This window comes from Megalops cyprinoides, chromosome 4, assembly GCF_013368585.1.
Source record: "Megalops cyprinoides isolate fMegCyp1 chromosome 4, fMegCyp1.pri, whole genome shotgun sequence".
NCBI lineage: Eukaryota > Metazoa > Chordata > Actinopteri > Elopiformes > Megalopidae > Megalops > Megalops cyprinoides.
The window spans coordinates 44,840,863-44,862,540 of NC_050586.1; the positions used below are offsets into that span (position 1 = coordinate 44,840,863).

The 21,678-nt window shown below is 41.5% G+C and overlaps 1 protein-coding gene across 1 annotated transcript in view; it reads left to right on the forward strand.

Moving 5' to 3' along the window:
- Window positions 1-21,678, forward strand: part of LOC118776509 (metalloprotease TIKI1-like) — a 70,812-nt gene that overhangs the window by 17,698 nt on the left and 31,436 nt on the right. Inside the window, exons 3-4 of the mRNA XM_036526870.1 lie at window positions 14,510-14,656; window positions 14,990-15,164. Coding sequence (XP_036382763.1) covers window positions 14,510-14,656; window positions 14,990-15,164 — 322 coding nt within the window. The remainder of the gene's footprint in view (window positions 1-14,509; window positions 14,657-14,989; window positions 15,165-21,678) is intronic.

A 21,678-nucleotide genomic window follows, 5' to 3' on the forward strand; every position in this document is an offset into this window, starting at 1 on the left:
AACAGAATCCGCTAACCCGGGCTGCCAGGTTTGGCATAATTAATTTTCCTAATTGGTAGTGATTTCGCACTGACTTGTGTGACTGAAATGGCAATACTTTGGTTTCCTTACTGAGATCGCGTCAACTTAACAAAATAAAACATGCACTTTAGCCACCAATTTCAACACTCGTTCCTGTGCAGAATTAACGGTTTGTTTCCACGGTTAGCAGTTTATTTGTAAGTAAACACTTGGCAGAGTGGTGCTTTAGTGCTTTTTCCAAAGCGAACTTTGTCGGGAATCGGTTTTGATAGTGTGTAACAGGATTTCAGCTTTTTATGTGACATCACTTGAAATCAGACTGGCAACCCTGTCAAAAAGGCTGACTAGTTTATCACAAAGACACGCTTCTTTAGTGCATTATTCCCTATTCAACCAGCTCTCGCTACACCCCTGCCCCTTTCCGCTCATTGGTGGAACATCAGTTTTAAGGGGCGCGTCATCCTACCTGGAAGAACGTTGCGGTGGGAGTGCATAGCTCATGGCGGGCCAAAACGAAGGGAGCGAAATTGGGCCGCCCTGTGATAGGTCAAATGTTCGCATGCTGAGTGTGAATGCATGGCGCGTGTAAATAAAAAGATTTTTTCTTATTCAGCGCGTTTCAGGCAGTCTTTTGCGATGTGTTTATTGCACATGTTCATATCACAATGACGATGAAAATGTGATTTATCGGTCAGCACTACAATCAACATCAAACCTGTCCAAGGCGGAGTGGGAAGTGAAGAGGTCAGGCCACTAATTTCTACACAAATGCTCCTTGGGATACTGAGTTAGCTGTCCACATCCACCTGATGAGATTGGATTATGATATACTACGATGTAAAACTGTGTTCAACATCTGTGTGCCTGACAAAGTTTCAGACTGAGAGAAATTGTTTGATCAAGTTGCCTGATGTCATTAGCTCTCCGGAATTAATTTCATTTTGGTGCTAGGCAGTGATTATCATTAGAGACATTTCACCAAAATGTGTTTTTTTTTCATTGCAGATATCATGAGTTCTGTGGATACATGAACATACTGGCTCACACATGCAATCCTATAGCCCTAATTTTGTTCAGCTAAGTATTGATGTCATGATCACTGTTTCAATTGCCTGTATCCACTCACCACACCAAAGCATTTCAATTGTTTGGAAGTGTGGAGTATTGCATTTGAGCACCTGACCATTTAGTTACACTAAAATGAAAAACAGAGTGACCTTAAGAAGCATATTGAAATACACTGATGAAGACCCCTGAAGGTGTCCTGTGGTATCTAGCATCAAAACATTAGCAGCAGATTCTTCAAGTCCTTCAAGTCAAGTCAAGTTTTTTTTTCTCATTTTTTTGTCTTGATTGGCACTGAAGATTTTGGCTTAGGTGTATGACTTATCATATACTCAGAACTCCATAGTCATAAAAGTCAAATGCTGATCATACCAGTTCAGGTCCCACTGTATCCATAATTGCCATAGGCAAACAAATATTGAATTATAAATCTAAAATCAGGCAAAGTCAATTGATGATTGATTTTACACGGAAGGACACAGATCCATAGCCACAGTTTACTTTCAATACCCATTGAACAAGTCAATGGAATTGAATAACTGCAGCTGCATTTAATGTCAAGCTTACTATTGACACACTAGTGCAAGTAATGATTTTCATTTAAGGCCATACGGCAGACAGACTGGCCTCTGTAGCCTCCGTTGAAGTAAATTATATGGAAAGTTACAGAAACCCTAAAAAGGCCTGGTGCTGCTACTAATTATTGTTTTTTTATGTCTGAAGAAAGTGATCACTTAACTCATTGTTTGGTGGTTATGCAATCGGGGGCACGCTTCCCCAGGGATTTCTTAGCATGACCTCCATTTAGCCATAACTACCATTTGTTTGTCACTGCTATCAGAAATTGCAAGGGCATTGTGTTAGTCTTTGGAGATGCACCTTGGCACTTAATGTGCTAATTTAGCATTGTGTTAAATGGCCATTTTACGGTCTCTGAATGGTATGCCACCTGGGTGATTCCTAAACTGTTGTCACCCTGCTATATGAGAGACAATCTGTGGGCATTAGTAAATATAGTAAGGAGTGGCAATAACAAAAGTGCTAATCTCCATAAATCACAGGAAGCATATGAAAATAGTTCAGATGCAATTATGTACATCACACAGGGTCTGTTAGTTTGACTTTTAAATAAGCCATTGAAATGAAAGGTCACCACCAGTTTAGAATTGGAAGAAATGGGAAGTTCAGTGGCACATTCAAAGTGTTAGGTCTTGCTCTGGTCAAACTCTAGCTCTGAATGTTAATGCATCTTAATGTATATTATGTTATGTTTATTAAAAACACGAGGTTTTCAGTTTTGAGGTGCATTTGACATTTCTTTGGTGTAAAATACCACATTTTCTTAATTACCCATTTTCTGGAACAGATCCCGCATATGGTATATTATTTATGTCGTACAAATAGCTTGTGTCTTGTAACATAATTTCTAGTGACAAAATGAAAGAACACTGCATTTGGTAGCAGTGCACATGTTGGTGCAGCTGTGCAATGTTCTGTGGACGCAGGACAGACTCCGACCTAGGCACAAGGGATGCTGCTGTGCACAAACAACGTGAAACCATAAATGCGGAAGCTGCAAATGATGAGTCTTCTATGTAGGCTTTTAGTATTAGTATTCAAACCTTCAACAGCAGCAGCTGGTGCTTATTGTTTTGCTGTTTATTTCCTTACTAGAGTACTCCAATGTCAAAAGTACTTTTTAAAATGTGTTTAAATTATGATCTCTGAAAATTTTTAAAAGGAAATTACCGTTACAATTACAGATTGTACAATTGTACTCAAGGAAGTAAGTTTTGACACCTTTGCCAACAAGATAGCCATAAGAGTTTGAGTGGTGGCAGCACCACCCCTGTCTGGAGATGCTTGAGATATACCATAATTATAGTCACATCAGTTTAAATTGCTGTGATGTACAACACTACATGTAGGACAAAAAGTTACAATATTGCTTTTAAAATGGCTCGGATAAGTTGATAAGATGAAATGTCACAGTCATACATACCATAACTGAATACTTTGGTTGAGTGGGCAAACGCTGAACTGAATACATCATGGAGCATATCCACATCTACAGATCTTCATTTTTTTCTATTGTTTAATTATGTATTTATTTTTTAAACAGTTTGCATATGTACTTCAATATCTACTAAATTGTCTGTACATGAAAATGTATAGATGTGTCCATTTAATTAGTAGTATGTTGTAGTACTGGCTAGGACTTTAGTTTCCAGCTGAGCTGCTATTCCTGTTCTATATGTAAAATACAGGTGACGAATTGGATACACCAGTTTGTCTGACTTTTACTAATTTTGTGAATGCAATATGTGTGCTCAGTTTAGTTGCTCTTGAACATGGTCTTTCAGTGTTCTGCAACATTTATCCCTCCCCCAACCCTTTAACCCTTCTAAATTAGTTCATATTATACAATAAAATGAATCACAGCAAGTCTGGAATGAAACAAATGGAACAAATATGGGGATAAGATCAGATCTGTAAAGGAAATACACTATATGGACAAACGTATTAGGACGCCTGACCATTACACCAACAGGGCCTGTAATGGCATTGTATTCAAATACATATACTTTAATATGGAGTTGGTCCCCCTTTTGCAACTATACCAGCTTCCCTTCTTCTTGGAAGGCTTTCCACAAGATTTTGGAGTGTTTCTGTGGGAATTTGTGCCCATTCATTCTGTAGAGCGTTTATGAGGTCAGGCACTGATGTTGGACGAGAAGCCCTGGCTCGCAATCTCTGTTCCAGTTCATCCCAAAGGTGCTCAATGGGGTTGAGGTCAGGGCTCTGTGTGGGCCAGTCAAGTTCTTCCACACCGAACTCATCAAACCATGTCTTTATAGTCCTTGCTTTGTACACTGGGGCACAGTCATGTTGGAATAGAAAAGGGCCTTCCCCAAACTGTTGCCACAAAGTTGGAAGCATAGCATTGTCCAAAATGTCTTGGTATGCTGAAGCATTAAGATTGCCCTTCACTGGAGATAAGGGGCCTAGCCCAAACCCTGAAAAACAGCCCCATACCATTATCCCTCCTCCACCAGACTTCACAGTTGGCACAATGCAGTCAGGCAGGTAACGTTCTCCCGGCAGCCACCAAACCCAGACTCGCCCATCTGACTGCCAAACAGAGAAGTGTGATTTGTCACTCCACAGAACACGTTTCCACTGCTCCACAGTCCAATGTCGGTATGCTTTACACCACTCTATCCGATGCTTGGCATTGGACTTGGTGATGTGAGGCTTGCGTGCAGCTCGGCCATGGAAACCCATTTCATGAAGCTCCCGCCACACAGTTTTTGTGCTTACATTAATGCCAGTGGAAGTTCAGAACTCTTCAGCTATGGAATCAGCAGAGCGTTGGCGACTTTTACGCACCATGCGCCTTAGCAGTCCTTGACCCCACTCTGTGATTTTACATGGCGAGTTGCTGTTGTTCCTAAACACTTCCACGTTCTAATATCACTTACAGTTGACCATGGAATATCCAGCAGGGTTGAAATATATATATATATATATATATATATATATATATTTTCTTTTTAATAAACACCGTATGTTGAAATAAAGTAATAAAGAAATCCACGTAAAAGGTGATGCATATCTGCATGCTTTGATATACTGGCCTAGGAGCAACACCATATTTATTCTGATGTAGCTTCTGTGAAATTCACACCTGGAACTGTTGATGGAAGCACTTTCTGCTTTTTTTGGACTGGATTCCTGTCTGACATAAAGTTGGACCTTGGTGTTTGATTTGTGGAGAAGATAATCACTGATAGCACATCTTCTGAGCATGGGATGTTTTTTTGTGCTTTCTTTTGGGAGAGGTGGCTTTGAAGACTTTTCCAAGTTGTCTCAAGTTTGAACACATAACCCTCTCCTCTATTTTATAAGAAATTAGCCCCTGTCATATTTTCTAAGTGAGGGGTACTGAGTGTTCCCTGTAGACTTTGAATTTAAAGTGAAGTAAACATGTCCCGCCCCAAAGCAGAGAGGGAATTTGTGTGGTGGTTTGATATTAGATACTGAAATTGTTGAGTATCTTTGCTTAAAAGATCTTTATCTTTTTAACAGTTATGGTCCGCTTAATGGGACTTAACAGATGAGGTCTAAACCACCACAAATTTGGCAACAAATCCTGATAGGCCTTAATTCCAAGAGCGGACATATTTTTCTAGCCCTGAGTTTTGAAGAAAAATTCATTCAGTGAGTGCTTGGACTGATGCCCCAAAATAATTCTGGTTTATTTTAAGATCTAAAATGATAAGCATTTGAATGAGGAAACCATCATTTCATTTCTGTGGTTGTCCACTGTAATGAAATGTACTCCTCCTCTTTTTAGTCCTCTGAGGGAGTTCTGCACACCCTGGTGAAGGGCAATGGCCTGGTCTTTTCTGCATTGTTAAATGAGTGTTTGCCTGTTGTGGATTGGCTGATACTGTCAGTCTGGCCACTGACTCAACCAAAGCTTTCAGTCTGTGACAAGAATCCCACTCTTACAGCTTGTTCAAAAGTGAATACATCTCACTTCTGGTGTCCTTTCAATTCTCATGTGACATTTCTTTTGGTTGATATGAATAATTATGTTAGATGATGAATCAATATATTAGTTGACTCCTGATAATTACATATGCTTGGAACTGTGATGGCATCATGCACTTAACCAGGGTATGCACATAACAGAAAAGTGAAATTAATGAGATTTCAGTGGAACAAGTTGCATACTATGCTAACAGAACTGTGTATGCCATTATACATGTATGTGGTGGTTGGAAGTTGACTGTGTATTGCACATGATATATGTCATGAGTCAGAATATTCATTTGGATACTCAGACTGGCTCACCTGACATTGGCTGCCTGGATAAATAAGTATGTTTTAACATTCTGTTGGGTTTGGGGTATGACTGGGATCATAACAATAAGCTTTTAAACATAAAGTTCTGAATTGACTGACCTAAATGATGCCCTCTCCTTAGCTACGTTGCATTTGAGTGTAACTCTGGTGCAGGTGAGGTTAATTATTGGAATAGTTGGCCTATTCAATATTGTTTGTACATTCCTAATGTACTTGCATGCTATAATGTGTAACATATGCACATTACATTTTGAAGACTCAAGCTGTGTACTGTTGAAGGTACATCACAAATGTCCTTCCCCTTGTTGATGTAAACCTTTTTGAGTTTTTTGAGCATTGAATTTGAAGAGACATTGCTTTCATTTTAGTGGTGTCTCTGAGGCTACGTCTTCCTTGTATACTGAGTGTGATCCTCTGCGGTCTAGGCCTAGACTGTCTAACCAAAAGCACTCTGTACTTAATTAGTGACAATTGCTAATTTCATGCACGCCTGAAGTTGCACTGTTATGTGAGAAACAAAAAGTAGCACATTTCAACTCAAATTTAAGTGCGGATTGTGGCTAATTCTGAGCCTTATTTATATGCAGTCAACAAAGCAACAAAATTGTTAGAAGCCTCCTGTGTTTATTGTTTTAGCCTTCACTCAAGGATTCACTCAATAGGTGGTCCTCCTTCTTGAAAGTCTTCAACTGTTTGTTATTGGAAAGTTTTTTTAAACTGAAGACGTTTTTTTAAACATTCTAATGTTCTTTGCGTAAAAAAAATCAGCATTATTTCTTCTTGCTAAATATCATAACTGGTAGTTAGATCCTTTTTAGCTTAACAGCCATTGCTTCAGATGTGACTTTTCAAGTCATCCAGTCCACTGAGAGTTTAAGGATAGATGTGTTAAAATAAACAGCTCATATTAAGGTATATACATTGTTCTCGGACAGACGCATATTTTCATACTAGAGTGACAGTAATTGGTGTTTCATAATATTCTATTCAAATGCCATTGATTTTTACATGAATTACATTTACATATTATAATCCCATGGGAAGATGCCTCAGTCAACCTGGTTCAACATCAAATGAATATTAATGTAATTGCTACCTGTAGTTTAAGGTGAGGTGAAAATTTGTTTTATCCTGTGCATGCAACATTTGGTAGAGAAGTTCATGACCTGCTGGCTTAGCAAATATTTAAAAACCTTTGCCCTACAAATGAAAGGGAGGGTGTCTAAGCATGGATGCTTCAGTGTTATGGCAAAACTCTTAACCCTTTCATGCTTGCCTGAAACTGTCAAGTCTATACAAAAGCTTTTGGAGGTGAGCTTGGACACAGCAGATTTATCACTGGTGGAATCTTCTTATGAGGTCATCAGCGCATGTAGGACCTTCATTGGATGAACACATAAGTCTTGTTGCACTGAATGCGGCCAAAATGCAGTGTAAACCCAGCAGGAGCCTTTGAGCATGTGCAATACTTTAGTGCACAAGTGTAATTCTAAATAAGGTCATTGCTTTGAAAAGTTAACACGTGTAAACAGCATAATTATTCTCTGCTGAATAACAAACTGATCATTTGAATCAGCTGTGTTGGAGCAGAGAGAGATCTAAAACATGCAGGACAAGTGGCTCTCCAGGAGAGGTTTGGCCACCCCTGCTGTAGTCTCTCAACCCTTTGATCCCCCAGTGCTCCTTTAAAATGAAAGTCTTCAGTGAGTAAATCAATCAGAAACCCTTGCCAGGAAAACAGCCTCATCAATAACACTGCCTATCCTTCCTGACATGTAAATAGGCATTGCAACCTGTGTTTCACCCAAACTGGAGAACGCGTTGTGGGTAATGAAAACGTGTCAACTTGACGAGGGTGTAAACTCCAGGGTGTTACTCCTCTTGCTGCTTCTCATCCTCAACATCTTTTTGTGCCTTTTTACTTGGAAATAAAAAGGCACCCAGGGTCATTCCATGAGAAATGATTATTTCTTCATGATTGATTCCCTGGAAAATAATTGATTGGACTGTACCAAGCATTCTAAAAATCTGCCGTGGTACATCCAGCTGAACACTTTCACTTTTTTACTTTCAAATATGTTATTCTCCAGAAAGCATAATACCATAATATAAATTTTAGATAGCGATAGGGTTAACCCGTTCAATACTAACTGTAAGGTTTCCTACTGATCATTTTTCAGAGAACAGTCCAAAATGTAATCTGATATAACTATTTATATGTCATGAATATTAAATTAATTTATATCTGTGAATAAATGCTTATACTACAGATGGCTTGTAAAATTCTAAGAATACAGTTGTACCCACACCAATCACATTAGAAACCAGAACCATGTTTCAAGGAAAGTAACAAGAGAAATTAACCAGTTTAATACTGGGGCTGTTTATCTTCTGATAATAATTGGTGTTACCTAACATACAGGATCCCTGGTGGATATGGTATTCAGTCTTCACAAAAGTCAGCATATGTAGCACATGCAGATTACATCAATCTGAAAAACACTTGCATGTGTTTTTTTAAGGACACAGCTCCGACACAGCTCTTTTCCTTTGCCCCCTACCCCTAAGCTCTCTCGGCTGGGGGGCGTGTTTGACAGGCACTGGAGTCAGGATCAACTTTTCTACTCTTTTCACAAGAAGCTGTCACTGTGAGTCCAGCCCCCCCCCCCCCTTTTTGTTTTTGTTGCCAATTCGCCCTGACATCCTAAATATTTGTCCGCGGCCGGGGGCCAAGGTAAATGCACCCCACAAGAATGTTTGCACAGCGCGCGTGAGGGGAGGCAGGCAGACCTCGAGTGATATCCGACGAGCCCCTCCAAGGTGGAGCGGAAGCGGTTGAGGTTAGCCAGTAAGTGGCTGTGAAATAAGAGAAGTGCCTACACTCGCTCCAGGCCTCCCCTCGGTGCACCTTGGAGCCAGAGAGTGCCTTCCTCGCCCGCACACAAAACAAGTACGTATTCAGCCCACATGGATCTGAAGAGAAGTCCCCTCTCCCTTGGCGCCAAATGTGTTTATTTTTCCTGGGAATACCGTGATAGAAGGCTGTTTTACTGCACCCCATTAAAAGGAACAGATCTCCCTCTTGTTGAAGAGGGATTCAACTCTATTGAATGTCAGTCTTCAAAATTATATTTATTCATAAACCAGTGCTTCCAATCCTTGCAGTCAACAGTTATTTTTATCTTTAGAAAATGTGTCAAATGAATCACACTAACCCAAGGTATATAATGATTGCAGATGAAACCACTGTCAAGTTGAGAGGCATTTTTTAATGTTCCTGGAATAAAGCTGTCTTTTTGAAAATCTTAAGTCATGCTTGAGTGAGAACTGGAGTTTCCAGTAATCCGTAATGACACGTCCTTACTCCCTCCAGTTACTGGGCCTTGTTGGCAAGACTGGATGGGAAGTCAGCATGTTACTGTGCTGGCCTAGGGCCAGATCTACTTGAGAACCAATTATGAGGTCAAAAATCATTATATTATAGAACATTTTAGAACATGGTCAGAAAAGGAAAAACACTGCTATGTTTAAAAGATTAAGCCAAAACAATTAATAGCCACTTCGTTGATTTCACTGCCCAACATTTTTCTGTACCTATTTAATAACTTTCACCACAGTTACTTCTGAATTTAATAACCTGGGAACTGTGCTATCATAAATAGCATTTTTAAAAAAAGCTTATTCACATCTCATATTGGTAATGTTCACTATTGTATGCAGTTCAAGGGCTTTTATAGTTACTGCTACGGTCATATAGTTCTCATTTCAGCTGAAGTGGGCTGTATACTGTTCAGATGCAGCAGCTTCTGTATGTAGCCAGATCGTTTTCCCTCTGCTGGGAAGTCCATGCTGCGCTTGACGCTTCTGGAGGGGTTGGATGTGTTGATTTTAATGAACCGAGCTGAGAGTTGTTGGGATGAGTATGAGAGGGGAAAGGGAAGGGGCTTATTTTAGTTCAGAGCAGATAAGAACTGACAGCAGAAGTGGGTGCTAGCATAAGGTTCTCAGTGATCTCCACAGGTCGCCAGAGAATGGCGAGTAATCAAAATGGGGGCACAACAGATGAGGCAGCTCTATAGTGGGGTGAGATGTTAGGCCAAGGAGGAAGCAGCCCAGACCACGACGACTGGCTTGGTGGGCACAGAGGTGGTCCAAGAGCTGCATCATGCAGTCAGGTCTTACCTCCCGCTCTGACAAGGGAGAAGAATCTTCTCCCACGACCACAACCGGAAACTAAACCTGGGGTTGTATTGATGCGTTCCTTACCTGCAGATTGCCAGACTAATCAACATCCAGTTCCTGTCAGATTTTGCAGTCAGAAAATAAATCCAGAGTAAATCAAGTTAACCTCCATACCATCTTTGATTCTTAGCAGCACCTGCTCAGTTTACATTACAATATCATGCCAGTTTGCCCTTAACTCTGGCTGATGGTGGGGGATTTTAAAAAGCAAACATAATTGTGGGCAATGAAATGCATTTCAGTTATACTGAAAACATGGAGAAACACAGGCATGCACACATACGCACTACACACAAATCCCCCCTTTTCAGTCCACCCACACACTCTTGTTTTCATCAGTTTTCTGTCTTGAATGTAATAGCATGGGCTGTCAGCTTTCATTGTCCGTACATGACATGTGCATTAAACAGTTGTTCAAGAGGCACGTCCCGTCTCAAACTACCATCATTCACTGTCAGATTTCTCAACTAATAAATATGATGGAACCTGCTGTTGAAGGGATGTTTGAAATGTAGCAGATGTCTTTCAGCAAGTGCTCTGCAGTGAGATGTCAAACTACAAGTTACAGAATGAGACTCATTGGCGTCATTGTAGGAGCACATGTAGTATGGCAGTGAATTGCAGCACAGCAATTAGGCAGTTTTCACATGAGAAACATTGCTCAAGAGTGTGACTTTACCTCTTTTGTGCAGAGTATATCTTGATCCTGTCTCTGATGTGATACTGGAATGAAAGGGTTGTCTGTGTATTTTTAGTAGACTAAATTAAAAGAAGCAAAAAGATTAAGCTTCTTTTTCCCCCTGAAAGGTTAATGCCTTTAACATCAGGCTATTAAAATGTAACATATTCCAGGATTCAATTGCTTCAACACAGCTGTTGACAGAAAGGAAGTGCAGCTTCTGTATTGCTGGCAGTCATTTGGAACTGAGGCTGTGAGCTTGTTTCTTTTTTATATCCTGAAAAGTTGACGTGACAGACATTCCTGTCTGGAGAGGTTTTCCCATATCCTGCCTGTGTTGTGTGCTCCTTTTAAACACAATGGTCGGCATGGATAAAGGGAAGCGGTTGGAAGTCTTCATTTGTCCTTGGAATTCTGCCAAGATGAGTCAAGCTGATGCCAGGAACCCCCCCCCCCCCCACCCGAAACCCCTCCGTTTGGGGGATTGGACAGATAATATCTCTTTTAGAAAGTGGTAGAGTGGTCCAGTCTGTGTGGTGCTTTTAATCACTAGAAATTATGTTAATGTTGATACAGAAATCAACCAATTTCTCATGTCAAAATAGAGATGGGAATTGTCTACCAGTGCAACAGCCCAATGTGTGATGCAACAAGCATTTTTTGGTACAATGAAATTTTTTCGTTAGAGTGAACATATGCATTCAAAATTCTATTAGAAAATAAAGACGATCTTTTAGTGGATAGCTGTTTGATCATTAAGGGAAAGTGCAAGCGGGGACAGCTACAAGCTACTGGACAGCGGTTCCAGAAAATGCCCCCAATCTGTAATGTGAGTTTGTTGTGAACAGACATACCCTGGGGCCCTCCTCCTGTTCTACATGCATAATTTCAGTCAGCTATCAGCAAAGACTGTTTAGCTAATGACAGAACAGGAAGATGTGGCTCAGAGCTCATTTGACCATTAGCACAAAGTAAACACTGTAGCAGAATTGGTAAAGGTGAATTTTGCATTTACTTTTCAAATTAATTGAAACAACCAGTGAATTCAAAAGATCAACCAAAGCAGTCAACAGTTTGTAGGGTTTCTACAGCTTCTCAGATATGGTCAGGCTACTGCTTACTCTTTAATGGAGTTCAGTCTAAATTTAAGAAAACATCCTGTGCACCATTCTTCATACCCTGCTCTTATTTAGACATCTATTGCTTATAGATATTGAACTATGGACAGAGATTGACCTAGACATTTCTCTTTACTTGGGTTTGTGCTGATGAAGGAAGCTGCTTCACTGCCACCTACTGTTTCGCCCGTTAACTCTTAGGAGGGGATTCATGGGTCCTATCTGTCCCTGCACATCACTTACTGTAAAAGAATGGCAGTTGGTTCCAAAGAATTTCCAGAGCCCCCCAAAATAGACCACTATTATTTCTCTGCTAGTTTCTCCATGAATTTCTGCTTAGTTGTCCAACTTTTTTCTCAGTTTCTAATCAATAAATCTGTCTCCATATAAAACCACAATCCACTTTAATTTACTTGCACAGAATGTCCATACAGGGTACTTGGTGTCTTGTGGATGAGCCGGTGAGCTTTCTGCAGAAAAAAACCCAGCTTTTTCCAATAGGGTTTTATATTTCTGAGTTCAGTGTAACAGAATGCTCAAGCTGATGGTAGGGTCAGCTTGCATCAGTGAACGTGGAGGCAGAGGGGCAAATTCAAAGCTTACAGGACATGGCTGGGAAACACTCCAACGCTCCATGTTCCTCTTTTTTTTTGCATGCTTCAAAGAGTACCTGAAATGGTTGGCTGAATATTGTATTAAGTTCACCTTACAATTGTCATTAATTGAAGCTTCATATTACACTTTTGTAAAATAACTTTTTTCTGTCCAAATAAACATTTTCCATACATTTTCTGTTTATCTTAAGATAAAAACATAAGATGAGTATTTCATTGAATTCTCCACAAACGTGTCATCAGCCATTTGCATTTTATTTTCCCTCCTTACTTTTTTCTGTATTTTTAAACAACTATCAGTGAGTTTAAAAAAACAGCAGGATGTAAAATAATCCCTGGAAAACAAGCACCACCACTTCCATCCCCCATTAAAAAAGGTTCTGGATTCAAGTGTGTAAATCTCCAGCATATAATCTTCCACTTCACTACCCCACAGTGGAGTCATAGGCATAAACTTCTTAAGACGCATGCTCCCAGGGAGAGCACTGCACTCCCCTCCTCATGCTGCCCTCCTCCCCCACCACCAACCCACAAGCCCCCTTCACAAAAACCCAATTTCCATCACAAAGGGGGATTGACTTTCATGGGCGACGAGGCTTTAATATGAGCCAACTCTGATTGGAGGTGTGCGCCCACTGAAGGGACGAAATGGCTCCGCGTGCTCCGAAAAGGGGGAGGACCCCAAACCGGGGGGTTAGGGGTGTGTGTTTGGTGGTGGAAAAAAATGCACCCGCTGACCCACGGTGAGAAAACAACAGAGGCAGGATCACAGGAAGAAATGTAATTCGTTCAGCTCCGTCGTTCTTTCTCTTGCTGTTCCAATCCCCCCACCACCCCATCCTCCTTTCTCTCTCCCTTTTTTTGTCCAAGTGATCTGCACTCCTACACCCCCCTCCCCCCCAACAACCATAATTTAGAGGGCTGAAAGGCCCTCGGAGCAGAGGGCTGAGAAAAGAAAACCCTAAAAAGATGAGGCTTGGACTGAACAGATGTGAGAGTTTTTGTTGAAGAGTTTGGAGGACTGGCAGGGTGGCGATAGGCTAATTTGAGCAGCATAAAGCCGGCCCCCTTTCATATGCATAGTGGTGCTTTGATCAGAGGCAGATGAAAGTACGGGGAAAGGAGAGGGTGGCAGGGGGTCTTTTGTCCCCGACAAGAAGGCATCTGCTGAGCTCTGCCCTCTCATCCTATATGATCGCTCCAACAATGACAGTGAAAGTGAAAAAAGTGTCATCCAAGCACTGTAGAAAACAAGACAAGAATAGAAGGGGATGGAGCGCCGGAGAATTGCGTGTATGGGTACGCATATAAATATACATGGGTGTGTTGCCTGTCCACACACACACTCAACTGTGACACACTCTGAGGCTTAATCAATTTTCTCCAGTGCAGAGACAAAGGGGGACAGGGAGAAATGGGGTGAGGGGGACCACTTCTGATGAACTTGTTACTTTTGTTCAGAGACATTTTGTGAGGGCTTTGATTCCCCTTCCTCCCCACAACACCCCCCCTTTACAGATTGCCAGGGGAAGACAGTTGTTGTGTGGCAGAATGCTGCATGGCATTCTTAAGAATCCATTGCTGATTTTTTCAGCCTTGACATTTTGGGCACTTAAGTGGTCATGTACCCTAAAAAATGAAACTCAGAGGAATCTTGTGATGGAAGTGATGGATTTATTCATATGCTTTCAGAGAGGCCCATGTTCCTCTTTTCCTCCCTGCTCCCAGAATAGCACTGGGCACCCAAAGATACATAAGGAACAGATTGAAGGTGCAGCAGCATCTTTTTTCATGAAATACAGGGTATTCCATGTTTCAAAACTGTGTTGCTTTCTTCCTAAAAAATATAGGAGGATATGTAATCCTCTGATTTTATGCCATGTCTGTCTTCTCGTTAGGTGATTTTCGCCCTGAACCAGACCCTTCTGCAGCAGGAGAGCTTGAGAGAAGGCAGTGTTCAGGTGCCCTACACAACCGAGGATCTCATCAAGCACTATAACTGTGGAGACCTTAACTCCATCATCTTCAACCACGACACATCCCAGGTGAGTCTGAATGTTCACCTGTCTCCACCAGTAGTGACTCTTTCCAGATGAAGAAAATTGTCTATTTTTTGTCTCTGTGTAAAGAAACCAGGCTGGAATCCTACTTAAGAAACATGGTGAGCTTTACAAAGCCAGGCCTTGTCACTGCTGTCTAGACTTAGCTTAATGAATCCCACAATGAGTGGAGGTATGATCACTAAGATCAGAAAGAAAAGCATTAACATCAGTTCAAACCAAGGAGTCAGTGTGGACATGATTGATTTATACTCTCATTGATGAAAATTCACCTCCCCATTATTTTCTCCTGTCCCTTCTGCCTTGTCCTTCCTCCAGGTCCCCAACTTCAACAATGTCACCCTGCCCCCCAACGAGCAAATCACTGCCCAGGAAATTGACAGCTACTTCCGCCAGGAACTGATCTACAAGCGCAACGAGAGGATGGGAAAGCGTGTGAAGGCACTGCTGGAGGAAAATCCAGACAAGAGCTTCTTCTTTGCCTTCGGAGCTGGTGAGTCATCCACAAGAAGTCCAGAGCTGGAAGTTCCACAGTTCTGGCTGTCACACCTGCTGTCTGTCATCAGATTTCTTTGTACCCCTCATCAGCCACCAGTTATTTTACCTGTAAAGTGTATCAATGTCTGCTCCAGCCAGATCTTTTCTGTGCAGTCCGTGAGACAGCAAAGCCATTCGCAGCACGTTCTCAGCAGAGTCAATGCATAATATCACAACTAGGCTGAAAGTGTTTGTTGAAGTGTTTGTTTCTTCAGTTTTGATATAAATATGTCCTGTTCCTGTCTACGATCTGTTTTGTGGAAAGAAAACAATGTTAACAATGTCACTTTTCAACACTTTTCTTCAACACAGCGCAACAGTCTGTATTATATTTTTTGCACATCTGCAAAGCAGACCCAAAACATATGACTATTGTTACCCAGCCTAATATATTGGCAGCCTCCTGATATAGGTTTTGTTTCTGAAGATGATCTAAAATCTAACTCTAGTTTTGACAAGAACCTCATCTTCACATGAGATGACATGAACAGCTTCCTGTGTTTGGTGGATGGGACGCACTTCGGCATCCTGGGTCAACTGCATGTAAATGTCAGTTAGTTTGAGCTTGATTCAGAGTCTACATAGGACATGTTCAATAACAGGATAGGTCATAATTGATGAAAGGCACTTGGACACTTAATTTAGATTTTTTTTGTAACAGCAAGGAGCTGAATAACTGTCAATTGAAGGCTGTGAGGGGCTGTAGAAGATTAAATCCTGCAAATTGGCGTTCTAGGTTGCCTGTTATCCATAAAAAAATCTCGGGTTTAGATCAGAGAAAAGAAAACTCCATGAATCCACTTATTGCCACAGTGTTTGGTTGGTTTTATTGCAACCTAAGAGCCCAGAAAATTGAAAAATGGGGACCCATCAGCTTTTGAGAGCCCATATTGATGGGGTTGTATAATGCAGTGTTTCTCAACCCTCTCCTGGAGTACCCCCTGCTTTGCATGGTTTAGATCTCTCCCTGCTCCAATACAGCTGATTCAAATGATCAGTTTGTTATTAAGCAGCTTCAGGAGTTCATAATGAGTTGATCATTTGAATCAGCTGTGTTGGAGCAGGGAGAGATCTAAAACCTGCAGGGCAGGGGGTACTTCAGGAGAGGGTTGAGAAACACTGGTATAATGGACCCATTGCTTGTCCTCCCCCTGCAAAATTCCACTTAAAAGAAAGGGTCTACTCCACACACTGATCTCCCCCCCCCCCTTGTCTGTGGCTGGGTGCGAAATGCTGTCGTAATTTAGAGTGCGTTTCCCAGTTGTTTAAATTAAAGTCCTCAAAGGGATTACGTCATCTTTCCATTTAATGATGACCAAAGTGCTGAGAAATTTGTAACTGTAAAAGGCAGCTTTACAAGAGCCCCTGGTCCACTGTGATCCATGTAAGGACAGTGGAGAGATGGGCTCTGTGCCAGAGTTGCTTGGATTATGGTTGAGGTGCTCTGTGTTCCAGGATGTTGCCCTCATTGGCAGGTGGCCTTTATCGAGGTGAGTCTCTCATCGTGTTTGGCAAAGCCTTTCTTCTTTCATGGATTAACTTTCGAGGAAATAAATGGGAGTCACAAGTTCATGGCTTTGACCTGTTGCTCTGTCTCACCTGACATTTTGTGCCATCTTGAAAATGCCTTCTGTAATTCCCACTAAATGAAAAATTCAATAAGATAAACTCACGGTCAGCAAGACTGTACACATAATTAAGAACCAAGAGACTGGGAGGGGTGAAGCCAACTAAAAGACATGCACAGCAATTACAATTTCTCTGTAACTGAGCACAAGGTGCTTATGAAGATTAGTGCAGGGATTTAACTCAAAAGGCAGAGACTTAAGGAGATGGGAGTCGTAGCTCTTTAAGTTGTGCATTGAAGCATATCGTACAGTTATATATTATCAAAATATACCACTGAAACGCACTGATTGTTTAAGCTCCCTTGATGGTAGAAAGGAGGTCTTTACGCAAATGAGCTGTGTTGATGTGGGAATTCTGGGTGGGATCGATCAGTTCCTACATATTTGTTGATCCTCGAACTGTCACTCTGAACAGTCCTAGGCCTGACTGTTTAGAATGGAGATTTTGCTCTCTGAGACTACACAGAAGGCTGTTATGGGGTTTCTGTGGGCATTAAAGTGAAGGTGTACATGTTGTAGGCAGATACCACCTACATCATTGTGTAGCAATGGGAGAGTGAGGTCCCATGAATCCCAAAATGAGTCAAGCTTTGAAGTGTTATCGTTTTGATTTGAGCTACTCATGACCTTTGATAGTGTTGTGGCACATAAAAAGTTTTGTTTTTTTTTTTTGATCATTTCATACATGTCAGTGCTTGATAGCACAGGATAGCACTACCCATTGTGGAACTGTTGAGTTATGTGGGTTTCAATCAGTTGTGTGCCTGTTAGGCTATCCCATAGCTGCTGCCATAGATATGGCCAGTATGGCCAACACAATACCACTTTTCATGTAGGTGTGGCATGGCCATACCACTTTTCATTTCATTTTTCACAGGTAATAGGTAATTATTATTATCAAGCATCTGCAAGAATTCTCGTAAAATGACAAACATGACAAGAGTCTGTGTATCATGGCTAGGTGCTATGTCAATGTACCAGCCAGATCAGATTGATCTTGATATATCTAGCTAGCATAGCTACCTTTACATGGTAATGGATTTTATGATTAATGGAGGTGAAATGAGTTGAATTATAAACAATTTCTGCCAGAATCACAGCAAGATTAGAATGTAGGCAAAACACACTTGAACCAGAGACAGGAAACGGACAGGGTAAAAGTAAACAAAGTAAAGAAGGAATAGAAGGAAAAGTGAATGTATGTATGTATGTCAATGTGTTGCCACTTTGTTGTTTGTGTTTGAAAAATACAGTTTTGACAATTTGTAAAAATTATTTGTAATTTATTTATTTGGGTTTGTCTGGATGGTGGGAGTGGTATGCTACTTTCTGCTGCCGTACCACTTTCAGGCTGGTAGTAGCACCCCTGGCCTAACCATGTCAGATATATGTACATGGTTGTGAAGCCCCTCAGCTTGCTGGTAATTTCACTGCATTGTGAAAATGAAAGACATAGGCTTCACTTCAAGACCTCACCTCTGCCCACTTTGTGCTTAATCTTCAGTAACACATTCAACCAGGTGTTATTGTTTCTCATTGCATTGCATTCAAATCATTGCATTATTTTGTTAAGTGAAGCAATTGCTACACTTGTGGATCTGTGAGAAACATGAATAAAAATTTAGCATAAATTGCATTGTGGTAAAAGAGTTACCTGTTGTATTTCACTAGCATAGTTGAGGGAAGTGCAGATGACATGATTTCAGGGATGGTGTTGTTTTGAAATAAGAGCTGTCTCTCACTCACAGCAGATCACATCATCACTTATATGGATATAGGAGGTGTGGTTTTTTGCTACCAGATAGTTTGGGTGGGTAGATGACTAAAAGTGCTCATGAACTCAGAGAGGGAAACTTGGGTCCCATTTCCTTCTCAGGCCTCTGTTAAGTGTCCGTCAGGGCATTCCCAAATGCTGATGCTGGTCATGGTGTTCCCACAGAAGCTGAGGCAGTGCCAGCCAGTGTGAGCTTCTTCCGTTCTGGGCTGTGCTTCTCCTCATTGCTTTTGAAGGGGAGCAGGAGCTTGTACACCACAAAGGAAAGGGGATGGGTGGGGGGTGCTTCAAAGACATTACTTTAGTTTGATTCATATTTCACATGTGGCTGGCCATAGGAACCCTGTTGGTGGTGGCTGTAAGCTCATGCCCCGGGAGCGGACTTGGCATTCCCTCTCATGAGGAAAGGGGTGGGGAGTGCGGAAGATTGTACTGGCTGTGAGGTTCAGCTAGGTCACAGAGCAAAGCTTGAAAAGCAAGTGTCGAAGATGGGGTTACACTTCCACCTTCATTTGAAAGTCCTCAGACCACCTGAGGCGACAAAATATCAGTTACTGCGTGTGTGACTGTGGGAAATTGACTTTGGGCTCCTGCCCACTAGGTCTCATCAGACGTTCATGCCTGGAATGTTTAGCATTAGTGCTGTCTCTCCTCAAGGGTCATGCAAATATGGCCCAGAGGCATGTGTAAGGCAGAAAGAATCACACTTCACATAAATTGATAGTATCAACCTACAGGCATAGACAGTCATTTCAGTAAATCATAAATGGAGTGAATACTAAGAATCTTCATATGCTGCTTGTTTTCCCAACTGGAGTTGAAGGTGCCAAAGTAGACAGAGCTAGGTATTGATGGCTATCACTGGTTGAAGGTTTATTCACAAAGCTATGTGGAGTTTGGCACCATCGGGCACAAGCAGACTAAGCAATTCCTTTAAGGCGCCAAGTAGCTGTGCAAGCATTTACTTGGCATCAAACAATATTGGCATGGTTCTGCTGTCTCACCTTGCGCTGGGGACTCGGTGTTTAACTTGGATTATTCAGGTTGGGTTGGAAAGAAATACAGCAAGTTTGGTATTTGATGCCATTGAGGTTTGTATTCTTTGCAGTAGTACAGGGGAATACTGTATTGGGAAATTAGATTGTTGAATTTCAAATCGGCAAGGAGCACTATTGAGAAATAGCAGTCAGACACAAGACGTGCCTTATTCATGCTGAGCCATGTGCTCTCACTCACTGGTGGTCCTGATAGCACAGTGTTCCTATCAGTGTAGAACATGAAGGCCCATTCCCTGTGCTTTTATCTTTCGCTCTGGTCCCTACAGAGCTGTCCCCTTATCAGCCAGCAGTGAGCTGAACACAGATCTACTGACTGTGTGACATACTGTATCACCCCCTCACCCATCCTCCAACCCCCCTCTCTGTCACCCCCAACTTTCACTTAAGGCATTTATTTAGTTTCACGCTGGTTAAATCACTTCTCGTAATTTTCTGTTAGGGCGTTATCGCTCTTAACTGAGACCAAACTTTCCTCAGCACATCAGTCAGCTTCCTCTCTTATCATCAGCTGTGATCTATCTCTTGTTATTCAGATCTGAGAGGTGGAGAATGTGAGTGAGTGAGTGAGTGAGTGAGTGAGTGAGTGAGAGAGAGAGAGAGAGAGAGAGAGAGAGAGAGAGAGAGAGAGAGAGAGAGAGAGAGAGAGAGAGAGAGAGAGAGAGAGAGAGAGAGAGAGAGAGAGAGAGAACTGAAGGTGCATGTTGTCGGCAGGGGCCTTCACGGTCAAAACTCCAGTCCGACAGCTCAGTCTCAGTTATCACAGACAGCCAGAAATGAAAAAGCAAGCGATTGACAGAGCAGCACTCCTTGTGCTAGCTGTGAGTTAGCAGGGACTGAGTGAGATACATGAGGAATACATTTCCCTATACATCCGTGTGTGTTTTTACAGCTGCCTAAATGAACGAAACCAATTTCTCAGTTCACCCTGGAGCCATGTGCAACTGAACCACTACCCTGTTCTGGAAGTGAAAGGTGCTCAGATGATTCCTGCCTGATCAGTGACAAGTCAGAGGCTGTGCAGGTCCACAGTGTCTGTCTTTGTAACGACCTGTTCTGTCTCTGGAACATCAGTCTGCAAGGCCATTAACCCTTGTCTCCTTTGTCTCTTCAAATGTGAACAAGGACAAGTGGCTGTCCCTTCATTCCAGCATCCACATTACAGAGAACCATGCCCTCCTATCAGCTTGGTCATTTCTGTTTAGCCATGGGATCTTGAACACAACTCTTACATATTCTGTTGCTGCCACAAACCATAGACTTTCAGGGTTTTGAGGAAATGTTTAATGATGAGCTTTCTGTCTAAGCGCAACCCTTTACTGAATGTGGAGTCTGGATTAATGTAAATGATGTCTGCACACACATTTAATCTTCCACACCTGTGATACAGTAATCACTGTGACAAAGATGTGTTTCAGAGTTCTACGGTTGTGATTTCACTCATGTGAACAGTAAACAGTTGAGTTTACAGATACTTACAGATACTTTAACATGTATGTTTAAATTACAAGTCTTATTATTTAATCAAAGCATACTATCACAATATTATTTGAACTAATTGGACAAAAAGCATGACTTCATTGACAATGAAGCCTAGGGAAAATGTAGAGTGGGATATGTGAAGCTCACACCATTATGGATCCTCTAAAGGGTGACTTATAAATAATTGATTTCTCCAACCAGACAGCACCAATGAGTTTAAATCTTCTTGTAAGTCCAACCTGCAATAGTTTTTTTAATGTCTTTTTTTCCATTAGATATCCAGTTTCAAGAATTTTGTAAATACCACAGTTAGCTGGGTTGGGAAAGCTATGCAGTCGGTAGTTAAACTCATGCTATGTGCAAACAGAACTTCGCAAAATCCGCAGATTACAGATACACTGCCAGAGGAAGCTGTGTTGTTTATGCCTGAGAATGATCTGGAAGCTTGCCTGAATATACTGTACCTCTGTCTGTGGCAAGAAAAAAATGGTGTGTGGTCCACAATTTGCCTTTTAGAGATATGTGTGTCTT